We start from the raw sequence: 12,253 nt of genomic DNA on the forward strand, positions 1-12,253 counted from the left end.
CTTACGAGGGGAAAGAGCTACAGAGGTTTAGTTAACTTGCCCAAGCTCACATCCAGAGCAGGGATGGATTTAAGACCAGGCTGGCTGGCTCTGTAGAATCCAAGCTCTTAACTGTTCTATATTGAATTATACTTGTGTAGTTACTAAGTCATGCACTTTAGCAGCCCTTGGTTTTTAAGTTTTTATTTTAGGATAAATTTAGAAAAGTTGTAATAGAAAGCTCCTGTATAACCTTTACCCATGTCTTAGCCACATTTTTTCCCCACTTTTTCTACATATATTTATACATCTATTCTGAACCATTTGAGAGTTTGGTCCATACATCATGCATACATATTTACTCCTTACCCCCTAGTACTTAGCATTTGTCCCAAGTACAAGGATATTCTTGCATAACCACAGTAAAGTTAACAAATTCAGGAAATGTAACACTGATACACCTTAATCTATCGTCCATATTCCAGTTCTGTTAATTGTCTTAATATTCTCAGGTCCTATCCTAATATCCTGTGTTTTTTAATCTCCCTACCATTCACTACAGGACCCTTGCATTTAGTTGTCAAATCTCTAGTCTCTAATCTGGCTTTTGTTTGATGACTTTTTAAGATGATAGACTGAAAGCACAAGCAAGGGGAGCAGCAGGCCCTCCGCTGAGCAAGGAGCCGGATGTGGGACTTGATCCCAAGACTCTGGGATCACAACCTGAGCCGAAGGCAGATGCTTAACCCGCTGAGTCACCCAGGCACCCCTGACCTTGACATTTTTGTAGAGTAGGCTTAATGTTTTAAAATAGAAAGTGTTCCTCATTTTGCATTTGAACGAGGTTTCTTCATGGTTCAATTTGCGGTTATGCACTCTGGCCAGTACCCAATTCAAGTGACCTCACTCTTTCCAGTTAATATCCAGAAATGCACTGTCCCTTTGCTCTTGGTTGATGTTAATTTTGATTGGTCAAGGTGGTGTCCTGTTTCTGCATTGTATAGTTACAATTTTTCTCCTTGCAATTAAGAAGCAATCTGGGAAACATGAACATGCCCTGCTCTTTATCAGAAGCACGGCTGATGATTTCTCATTTTTGCCGTAACCAATCTTTTTTTTCTTTTTTTTAAGATTTTATTTTTCACAGAGTGTACAAGCAGGGAAAGCAGCAGGCAGAGGGAGAAGCAGGCTCCCTGCTGGGGAGCGGGGGGGGCTCGATTCAGGACCCTGGGATCACAACCTGAGCCGAAGGCAGACGCTTAACCGTCTGAGCCACCCAGGCGCCCCTGCTGTAACCACGTGACAGTTGCCAACCGGTAATATCTACCCCTCCCCTCCACATTGAGCAGCATTGTCGTGAGGAGCCCTCCTGTCTCTGCCACGTTATCTACCTCAGTGATCCGTGATTGAGCAATTTCTTTTTCTCAGTGCTGCAGTTTGCATCCTCTTAAACCATTTTCTTGAACACTTGGCTTACTTTCAAGCACAAGATGTGTTAATGTCAATTTCCCTATCCCAGCCTCCCAGTCCTGAAATCAGCTATTTTTCTCCAAGAAGCCCGGGTTCCTTTTAGAGGGAAATACTAGAAGTTAAGAACTGGGTGCCCGCCCTGTGTGCTCACTGCTCCTGGGAAGTCTACTTCTGCCCTCTGAGCAGAGAGCAGCATGACAAGCAAAGGAAAAATCAGCATTTAACTGTGGATAGGGTTTCCAAATTTATTTAAAGTTGCTTCCTCTCTCTCTCATAGCTTAATTCTGGCTTCAGTTTTAAAGTAATCTCATCTCAAAATGGTCTTGCTGGCTTCTTTGCTTTACCTAAGTTTTCAGAAACCCTTTCAGCTAAGGTTTTTTTTCGTCCAAGTATCTATATAAGATTATAAACAAACTGAAGAGGTTTAAAATAAAAAAAAGGAGACAGTCCCATCCTATGTCCCACTTGGTTCGTCATTTTCCCCAAAGAAAATAACTATTTCTGGTTGTGCTAATTTATTTTGAAAGTTACATTTGTTGCAGTCAAATTTACGCTTGGTCTTTATTGCTGGGTGTCTGGGCCAAACTGCTGGGCTTAGTTTCCCAGGTGTTTTGTGTGTCTGCCTTGTGCTACTAATTTTCCCGTGGTCTTGTTCATCAGATCCACAGAGGCAAATGCAAGTGTTTTCCCTTGCTTCAGAACATGCGCTGTTATTACTATGTCTTCTCCTATTTTAGCAGGTGACATGTACCTTGAAGGGAAACAGATTTAAATATAGTTAACAGCAAATAATTTTTTACTTTTCCAATTTTTAACAGCATTTTTTTTAAAAGATTTTATTTATTTATTTGAGACAGAGAGAATGAGAGAGAGAGAGGGTGCCTGGGTGGCTCAGTCGTTGAGCGTCTGCCTTCGGCTCAGGTCATGATCCCAGGGTCCTGGGATCGAGTCCCACATCGGGCTCCCTGCTCAGCAGGAAGCCTGCTTCTCGCCCTCCCACTCTCCCTGCTGTGTTCCTGCTCTCGCTATCTCTCTCTCTGTCGAATAAATAAATAAAATCTTTAAAAAAAAAAGAATGAGAGAGAGAGCACATGAGAGGGGGGAGGGTCAGAGGGAGAAGCAGGCTCCCCGCCGAGCAGAGCCCAATGCCGGACTCGATCCAGGGACTCCAGGATCATGACCTGAGCCGAAGGCAGTCGCTTAACCAACTGAGCCACCCAGGCGCCCCTAACAGCAATTTTTTTAAGAAGGGAAGTTGTGTGCATCTCTTAACAGCCTTCTTTTGTGTTGCTTATTTTCCTCCTCAAAGTAGCTTAGGAATAGTGTCAGTAAGCTTTCTGTCCTATCAAATTTGAATGGCTGGTCCTTGACCAAGTTCATCTTCCCCATTCCATATCCACACAAGTTTCTTTTCCCATAAATATGGGAAGGCGTTCCCCCCACGCCTTTAAGTTTCCCACCTCCTGTTTATTTGGGGCTGGTGAAAGATTTTCCCCAGCTTTTATTTAATCTACTCAGCTTCCCTGGTGAAGTACTGCCTGGCGTCTCTACTGCAGATTCCCCCTACCTGCGGTCCAGAAGGAAGTGGACGATCCTCCTGATACACTGTCAGAAGGTGAACAGTAGCCTAATGCCGCACCCCCGCCTGTCACTGCCCTCACTTCATCATGTACGCCCTGCATCTCACATCCTCACTAGAAGGGTGCGCACAGTCCGAGGTAGGCTGAGAGACCACATCCGTACAGCATCATAGCATGTTAACACTTGTTCTGTTATCGTTGTTAATCTTACTGTGCCTCGTTTATAAACTTTATCATAGCTATGTAGGTATAGGGAAAAGCATATATATGTGTATATAATGGGTTGGGTACTGTCTGTGGTTTCAGGCATCCACTGGGGGTAATAAGGGGACTACTGTATCTTGTCATATCAGTATTTAGGATTCACTCAACTGCACTTGAGTAAATTCTGCACTTTACTGCACTCAAAACTATTTAATATAAGAATTACAAGAACTGATATGAGGCCCTTAGAATCCTGGTGATGAGTTGTATATATTTTTTAAGAGACACTTCCCTACCTATCTTAGTCATAAGCTGTCACTCATTTATTTTTGAAATATCTACAGTAAATCTTTGAGACTGTTTCTGTTCATGTAAGTCAGCTTTTGAAGCTCAGGCCGTTCTTTATTGTGACCAATACTTTGACCACACATTTGTGGAAACTATGTTTGACTTACTAAAAATTCTCTAGGCTTGTGAGAGCAGTAGTATCTCAGAAGATCATGAGATGCAGTGCTGTTTGAAGACCTCAGCTCTTAACAGAGGCTCCTGAGGCAAAATGGAGTCATCAGCTGGCCTGACCCCTCACCAGGTGGACTAAGGTGAGGACTGCAGAATGTACTCACCGGCACAATAAGCAGAACCTCTGGAGATCTTAATTTCAAGAGCATCTGCCTCTTGTCCTGTGATTTGCTTACTGCACCCTCAATTTACTCCTATGGTAAAGAAGGGCTGAACTTTCTTAAGGTAGCCTAATAAAAGATTTAGACTGTTTAAAAAATCTGATAACTGACATTCTTTCCATTGCCCTCATGTTGCATAACATTGGCTTCCCCCTCACAATCGCTGCCTGTCCCCCCAACAAAAGTCATTGTTCTGTTGTGTAGGTGGAAAAAGCAGCTGTCTTGAAACTAAACCCCTGGGCGCTGCACTCTTGGTGGGACCAGCAGTGGTACTGGTTGATGCTGGAAGTGAGTTTCTCACCCTGGAAAGCGGATGACCCCTGCAGGCATTGTCACAGTGGTGGGTGACAGCCTGACTTCTGGGGGGCTGCGTCCTGATCATGTAGTTTATGTCTGCAGAGCACGTCCGAGGTTGCAAGGAAACATACAGGATTGCAAAACTGGACACTTGTGTTCACCTTGTTACAAGGCAGTGTATACTTTATGAAGGCTTATCCAACTTCTCTTTGAGTTCTATTCAGGCTTTTTTCTAGGCACTCAGTACAGCCCTAAGACCTCCGGACAAGTGGCAGCTGTAAGGACTGGAACAGTTCCAGGCCGTGAGTCTGTGATGCTTTACCCCCCGCCCCGTATACATAACAGGAACTGAATTGTTTGCTGTTTGGAATGTTTAGGTCATTGCCCCTTTATTCCTGATGTGGAAATGAGTTCCTCTAGTTGGTAGATTCTAAGGCTGTGGGATCTTTCAGGGCCCACCGATAGGTACACTTCAGGGTGACCAGCTCAGGGCACCCCCGATTGTATTTATGTTATAAAGGTATTTAGTCTCAGTTGTTTGAAGTGAGTTTTCACATTAAAAAAAGTTACTTGTAGTACAGTCTGGATACATACGTGATGTTCATATCCACACTGACTCCTGGTGCCCCCCGTTCAGTGCACAGCAGAGCCATTGTTGATACGTTATCCACTAAGGTGGCCGTCAGACCACCATGGAGAGTGCCGTATTTATTGGTGTGGTCGTCTTCTACTTTCATTTCACAAACCACTTTCCCAGGGGCAGCAGAGACCAGAGTCACCTAAGTGCAAAAAAATAAAATAAATAAAATTTTTTTGACCATTCTTTGGTATTAAGAAAGCCCAAACAGCCCATCAAGAATTATCCCTGGACTAAATGGAGTCACTCCAGAGGTGCCTTGCTGACTCAGTCGGTAGACCATGCATCTCCTGATCTCTCGGGGTTGTAAGTTCAGGCCCCACGTTGGGTGTTGAGATTGCTTAAAAATAAAATCTTAAACTAGGTCATCCCAAAGAAGTTGATTAGAAATTCAAATGTTACCAATATCTGACAGAAATTAACCCATATGTAAATTCTTCTTAAAGAAAAAGGAATATTTAGGGAAAGAGTTTTTGTTAATCTCCACCCTGCAGAAATATTCTGAGCTTTTCAGCCTTATGTGTGACAACCTGACATCTCTCAATGTCTCCACAGAAATTGTGGACCAACAAAGCTAGCTGGTCCCTGTGATTTGGATGTTCCCTAGTTTTTGCAGAGAATAATTTTTATAATGACTTTGTAATGAATGGTTTAAACAATTTAAAAAACAGGCTGGAAGAAATTCAGTAATTCAGTGAGTTACCAGAGTCAACAAACTTATACCATAAACCCATTTTAATATAAAAAGCTTAACAATAGAATCCAGCAGAGTTGAACTGCGGCTTTTAAGGCCCTGCCCATTTATAGTATTTTAATGAAAAAGAACTGCATGAAAGTGTCTCAAGCATTAAATGGTTAGATTCTACCTAAATGCTACTTGAGCATTTTCCTATGCTGGGCGCTGAGCGGGACACGAACATATGCTACATAATAAGGAAGGGATAATTTCCATTTTGTAGGTAACTTAAATTCAGAGTGGTTTGTTGCTGGGGTCACTTATGATGTGACAGAACTGATTTAGATCTAGGTCTGTCTTCAAGTCTCCCTCAACACTAACTATGAAGTCTCTGGATATACACTGGCCTTTAATGGCTCCCACCAGGAACACACTTTGGAGTTTCAAAAGCCCAACTTTAGGGTTTTGCTGTTGTTTATTCCTGAAAACTAGGCCCTGTAGTAAAACAGAAACAGAGCCATACAACAAAAATCATCCTAAACAATTTTATGTCCTGTTTTACCTAACAGGTACATCAGTGGCAAGTAAATACTAGAACAGGATCAAGTGTATTCATACAACAAATGATCTAGCCACAGGATGTCCTCATAAACAGACACATCAAGCAGGACCACGGCGTAAACTCCCCTTATTTGGGCATTTACATGAGTATAGCAAGCACTGGCAATGTGAAGATGAATGAAATCCAATCCCTGCTCCTAAGGGGTTCACAACCTAAAGAGAGAGGTGAGTACATGGGGGACGGACTTCCTAGAGACAGAATAAATACAAGTTGCTAGAAGGATATCTAACTTACAGAAGTATGTGTTTTCAGAGAACAGACATTAGGAAAGGCTTCCTGGGCAATGACAACTGAATCCTGACAGGCTGGGAAGAGTGAGGCAAGTGAAAATGGGGAAGGAAGCCAGGCAGCTCAGGGAAGAGAACTAAATAGGGAGCCTCACAGACACCAAAGGTAGTTTGGTGCAATGTAAAGGTGTGGTGTGTTTAGTAGAGATTAGTTGTTAAAGTCCCACTTGATTATCTAACTTTAGCTGAGATGACAGCAGGTAATACAAATGTTAACTTTCTACTGCAGAATACAATTTTTAACTCTTTCTTTCTCCCAACTTGAAAGGCCAAAGGACACACTCCTGTACAAGAGTGGTTTAAAGTATATACTGGAAGAGAGATCATTCTGTGACGGTCACCCTGATAACTGCAAGAGAAATGCTTTTATGTGTTGCCATTTCTCGTCTCCCTACATAAAATAAAGGAATTCAGCCAATGGGAGCTAACAAAGGGAATGTCCTAGCCAACCTCCCAAAGCTAATTAATAATCTTGTTGGGGAAGAGGCCAACGGAGAGCTAACCTCTCTTTGATGAAGAATGGGGGTATGAGGAGAATACTGTTTAAAAAAAAAAAAAAAAAAAAAGGAAAAAGAAGATCTCAGTCTCAGTTAAGATATGGGCTATAGGGAACACACCTGTTTAACTTTGTGTGAGGGGCCATACTCAGCAACCCTGCATGCATTATTTCCACCTTCACTCATCTGTGAAGTCGACACTTTTATCTTCCTTGAACTCCGACACCTCAGGTTTAACCACTATGCAAAATGCCCTCCCTTCACGTCTCACCTGGACTGCTGCAGACAAGTAGGTCCCGATTCATTCGGTGTCTTGTGGGAGGATGGCAAGAAAGCCTTTTATGATGCAGTGGGGTCAGGAATATATTTGCTGTGGCCCCAACAATACAGAGAATTAACTGCCCGGATACATTCCATTCCCAGGATCCCACGGGCCGGGCAGCTGCAGGAGGTTGACAAGAACCTTTGTGGCTCAGCCCAGTCTGACCCATGGGCTCCTTGGTTTATCATAAAAATTATGTATGTGCACATACAATCATCTCTCCCTTTTCTGTAGGCCTGCAATGAACTGTGTCTTCCCCGTTCCTCATGCATTCACCTGAGTCTATGTGACTCATGCGGCATGGCGCCCTGCTCCTCTCACCCAAACACCTAGGCTCCAATTCCATCACACATAGCATACCTGAGGTGACAGTCTCCCCCTTCCTCCTCTACCTTTTCAGCAAAGACAGAAGGGATGCCCAGTAATCAAGAGCAGTGAAGGAGGTGGTCCCTAGCAGGAGCTCTGTCCAGACCCCAGAATTCTCCTCAGGCCTTGCTTGATGTGTCCGCTCGCTCTGTCCTGAAGAGACCGCCGTCACTGTGCCTGCTGCTGATCCCTGTGGACTAGCTCACTGTGCCTGCTGGCGGATGAAGGTCGGTCGGTCTCCAGCTCGGTAAGGGTGTCTGTGCCGGGCCCAAAGCAGGGTGGCCCACGGCATGAGAACATGTGGGTATATGAAAACAGGAGTCCCCCAAGACAGGAGGCTGAGGCCCACATGTACACCCAAAAGCACAGAAAACGAGAGTTTCATGTATTTGTGCAAGAGGCTGTTGGCAAACTGTCTGGCATCAGTTTGCCCTGATGACAGACGCTGCTGATTTCCTGGGCGACCCGGTGCAGATACCAGGTGTCTGCGGACAGCGTGTGAACGTGCACAGTTATGTTCAGGGCCTGCGCGGGTCACGCTGCGGGGGCAGGCCCGCAGCTCGGGTGTGCAGCGTGTGTCTTTAACACAGGTGGCTGTAGAGGGATGGTGAGGAGCCCTTGGGCCGGATCCTTCACCGAGGTCTCCCCCCTGTAAAGTGGACATAGCAGCACTGTCCTCGTAGGTTCTGTCAAGATTAAGATAACCTTCAAGCTGAGCAACGAGAGCAAGGCCTGGCGTGTCACAGAACACTTGAGTTCTCATCCTTCCTGTTAAAGCTGTGACTCGAACACAGCCATCAAACTGCAAGTCGGTTTGTATAGTTTCACATGGATCTTTCTTAAAATTGCCCAATTGGAACTGTCTCTCTTACTAAATGCAGTCCCTGAAAGACCTAATTATTAAACTCAACGGATACGTTTCAGCCCCTCTCAGTGCTTCCTGGCCCTTCCCTAACTCCCAAGCCCACCTTCTGGGTTTCCTCCTCCTCCACTGGCCACTCCACCATCCGTTTGCTGGCTTCTTTTCCAGGGCCCACCGGAGTCTTAGGGTCAACTGATCACTCAGCCTCACAAGACTACCCAAGGCCACACCTGCTTTCAGCTTCACCCTGCAAGCTAGAGGACAGGTTCTCTAACATTACGCACTATCAGACTGTCACCAGCAAGGGCTTTGGAGCGGACACGGGATTAGACCCCACTGCCTAGCTGTAAGGCCTTGGGAAAGTTAGCTTCAATTGTCTCCTGCATAGAGTACCTATCTCCCAGCATGGTCAGGAGGACCACACGAACTATGTAGGTAAACTGTTAATACGGCGTCTGGCTCAGCATACTCAACATAAATGTCATTACTGGAACAGACCACAGCCCACCTGCTCTTCTCGCCATCAGAATTAAACTCTGCTTCGTTTGCGAGGCCTGAACAAACTGAGCAGGTGCCTTTCTGAAGGTGATCGGATCAGATCCCCCGCGTAACCTTCTGCAGTCTGGTTCCTTTCTGAGCATACGAATACTAGTGCTCAAGTTGTAGGCAGTGTAACTCTGGGGGGCGGGGCAGGGGGAGAAAGCGAGAAGTCTAGTGAGCGATGCAAGCCACGCGCAATCTCAGATAGTTGTTGGCTAGACGGTCTTCGAGGGACAAACAGCCTGAGAGGGAAAGGTGCCCCCAGCCTGGAGTTCTCACTCCTCTGTCCTCACTCGCCCTCCATCGGCAAACCCTGTCCGCTGTATCTTCCGACATGGCCAGGACCCAGTCACATCCCTAGCCCCCATCCACGACTCCTCACCCTGCCACTGTGGCCCAAGCTGTCACTTCTCCAGGCGTGGCAGCTGCCTTCCCCCTCACCTTCCTGCTCCCGCCCTGGCCGGCCTTGTGTCGGCTCGCTCATTAGCAATGGGACTGACCCAGCCACACGTCAAGTTCTGTCAGTCTTCCGTGCAAACCCCTTGAAGTAAAAACCGAAGTCCTTACAGTAACAATGAAGCCGTATGTGAGATCTCACCTCCAGCTCGCCCGCCTGGGATTCCTCTGGAATTGCCGCAAGTACACGGTGTTTAAAAGTCTCAGAGCCTTCACGTTTGCTGTTCCCCTGCCTGGAACACTCTTCCCCTGCTTCCAACGCTTCTTTTGTTGCATATTATCTCTCTCAAAAGTTACTGTTAAAAAGTAGCATATCCTTGGATTTTATAGTGTTTGCTATTTGAAAACATTAAATACATTTGTCTAAGTATTATTTCCTATGTTTTTCACAAAAGCCCTTGGATATAATTAGGGAAAGTTACTTACATGTTGAAAATATAGCCCAAATGTTGTTTCCAGAAGGAAGACTTTGGTCCAACAGCCTACATTCTTCCTACAAATGACTGCAGTTGGTCTGTGTTTAAACTCCACTTTTAAATTACGTATTGGCAATTTCCCAATACTCTTGCCTAATCAGAAGGAAAACAAGCAGGGGTGCCTGGGTGGCTCTGTCAGGAAAGCGTCTGACTCTCGATTTCGGCTCAGGTCATGACCTCAGGGTTGTGAGATCAAATCCCACATCTGGCTCTGTGCTGGGCATGGAGCCTGCTTAATTAAGATTCTCTCCCTCTCCCTCAGCCTCTTCCTGACCCCCCTCCCTCTCTAAGAAGAAAAAAAAAGGGGGGGAACAGGCATGCATACTTTAAAATATTTAGAAAAAACCTAAAAGTTCTTAGGTTAATGTCTTCCAAATCTGCCATAACCAAGGGCTTCTGTTATTCATGTTTATTTATAAATGATCCTACATAACATGATTTCTACAAAGACACTGAAAACTAGGAATCTGGGCTAGTCTGTTCATGCGCCACGCGGACAGACGCCAACCCTGCCTGACTCCAGGTAGCACCACTCTACCTGGAACTTGGCTTTCCTACCTTACTGCAATTACTTATTTTCTAATCCTCGAGGTTGCAAGTGCATCTTTTTTTTTTTTTAAGATTTTATTTATTTATTTGACAGAGACACAGCGAGAGAGAGAACACAAGCAGGGGGAGTGGGAGAGGGAGAAGCAGGCTTCCCGCGGAGCAGGGAGCCCGATGCGGAGCTCGATCCCAGGACCCCGGGATCATGACCTGAGCCGAGGGCAGACGCTTGCTTCACCGACTGAGCCACCCAGGCGTCCGGGCAAGTGCATCCTAAGTGTAGACAGTGTCTCTTACTCTCTTCGTCAGAGCACTAGGGGTACCTGTTTGTTGAAGGCTCGAACTCTAAAGTCCTTTCCCGCTCTGAAACCAAGCAATTCTGTCTTCACAACTGATAATCATTTAAACATTCCCTGACTTATGACAGTTTGGCGTAAGATTTTTCAACTTTACGACGGTGTGACAGCATTACACATCCAACAGAAACTTCGAATTCTGAATCTGGAGCTTTTCCCAAGTTAGTCACACACTGCCACGCTCTCGACATGCCGGGCAGTGGCAGTGAGCTGGCGGTAGCTCCCAGCCAGCCCCAGGCCACAGCAGGAGGGTGAGCGACTACACTCAAGATGATTCTTTAACTAGGGGTGCCTGGTGGCTCGGTGGGTCAAGCCTCGGACTCTCGACTTCGGCTCAGGTCAGGACCACAGAGCGCCCGGCAGGCTGCATCTCATGGGAGATCGAGCCCCGCCTCGGGCTCCGCACTGGGCCCGGAGCCTGCTTAAGGTTCTCTCTCTCTAAAAGCAAACAACAACAAAAAATAAAACAAAGTTCTGTACCTATACGACCATTTCCCTTTTCAGCTGCAGTACAGTCCTCAGTAAACTACAGGAGACGCTCAACACTTTTACGGAACAGGCGCTGTTGGACGATTCGGCCCAGCTGCAGGCTGAGAAGTGACCTGCGCACCCTCAACACTGGCGCAGCCCCGGAACGGACCGAGCCACGCAGCTCCCAGGGAAGAAGTTTTGAGCCGTCCTGGGTGCAAAGAAGGCGGTCTTGTTACAGCGCGGGCACAGGACCCCTGGGCGGAGAGCGCTGCACTGGGAGCAGTGGCCCATTGTATGCTTTCGAGTTGGGAGGGGGTGGGGACAGCCCAAGCCCCCAGGGTATTTTGGAGCAGGGTTTCCAGGACCTTGAGGGGGTTGATCTTTCAACCGGCAGCGGGTCTGACCCGGAAGGAACCCAACGGTAAATCGAGGCAGACCTGAGCTCAGTTATGTCCGTGCCCGCGGAACACGCCACGCGCTTGGCCGGACACGCGGTCATTACTAGTCGGTGCGTTTGCCGCGGCGGTCCAGCAGAATCGGGCGAGAGACACCAATTCCGCGCAACCCGCTCCCAGCATCGTGCTTTCTGTAGAAGCCACCGCTTCCCCCCAATACCTTTTCCAAAACTCTATCAAAACCGGGGCCACGGGTCATCGCCTTCATCAGCTCGCGCACATTCTGCGTCAGGCAGCTCATCGTGGGCCGCCGCGGCTCCCGGGCACAACGCAGGAAGGACGCCCGGGCGAGCCGGGGGGCGGGGGCCCGGCGTCCGCGAACGAGCCAGGACAAGCGGGGCGAGGAAAGCCGCGCCCTGCCCGCCCGCTGGGCGCTCGGCCGCCAGCTGCGCGCGCTCCGACGTCGCGCCCCGCCCCGCCCCGCCGTGACCGCGCACGCGCCGTGGGCCCCGCCCCGCCCGCCTCTCCCGCGGC

At 47.2% G+C, this 12,253-nt stretch overlaps 1 protein-coding gene across 1 annotated transcript; it reads right to left on the reverse strand.

Annotated features, from left to right (window-relative positions):
- Nucleotides 1–1,947: 1,947 nt before the first annotated feature.
- Nucleotides 1,948–12,195, reverse strand: ACOT13 (acyl-CoA thioesterase 13). The gene is made up of 3 exons (XM_045866290.3): nt 11,940–12,195; nt 4,805–4,989; nt 1,948–2,200 (listed from the first exon to the last, which is right to left on the reverse strand). Exons 1-3 carry the CDS (start codon nt 12,018–12,020, stop codon nt 2,044–2,046), a joined length of 423 nt encoding a protein of 140 aa, XP_045722246.1. The 5' UTR covers nt 12,021–12,195; the 3' UTR covers nt 1,948–2,043.
- Nucleotides 12,196–12,253: the final 58 nt, after the last annotated feature.

Source organism: Mirounga angustirostris, unplaced genomic scaffold, assembly GCF_029215605.1.
Source record: "Mirounga angustirostris isolate CCGP_5_RB_7025 unplaced genomic scaffold, mMirAng1.0.hap1 SCAF_8, whole genome shotgun sequence".
Classification (NCBI taxonomy): domain Eukaryota; kingdom Metazoa; phylum Chordata; class Mammalia; order Carnivora; family Phocidae; genus Mirounga; species Mirounga angustirostris.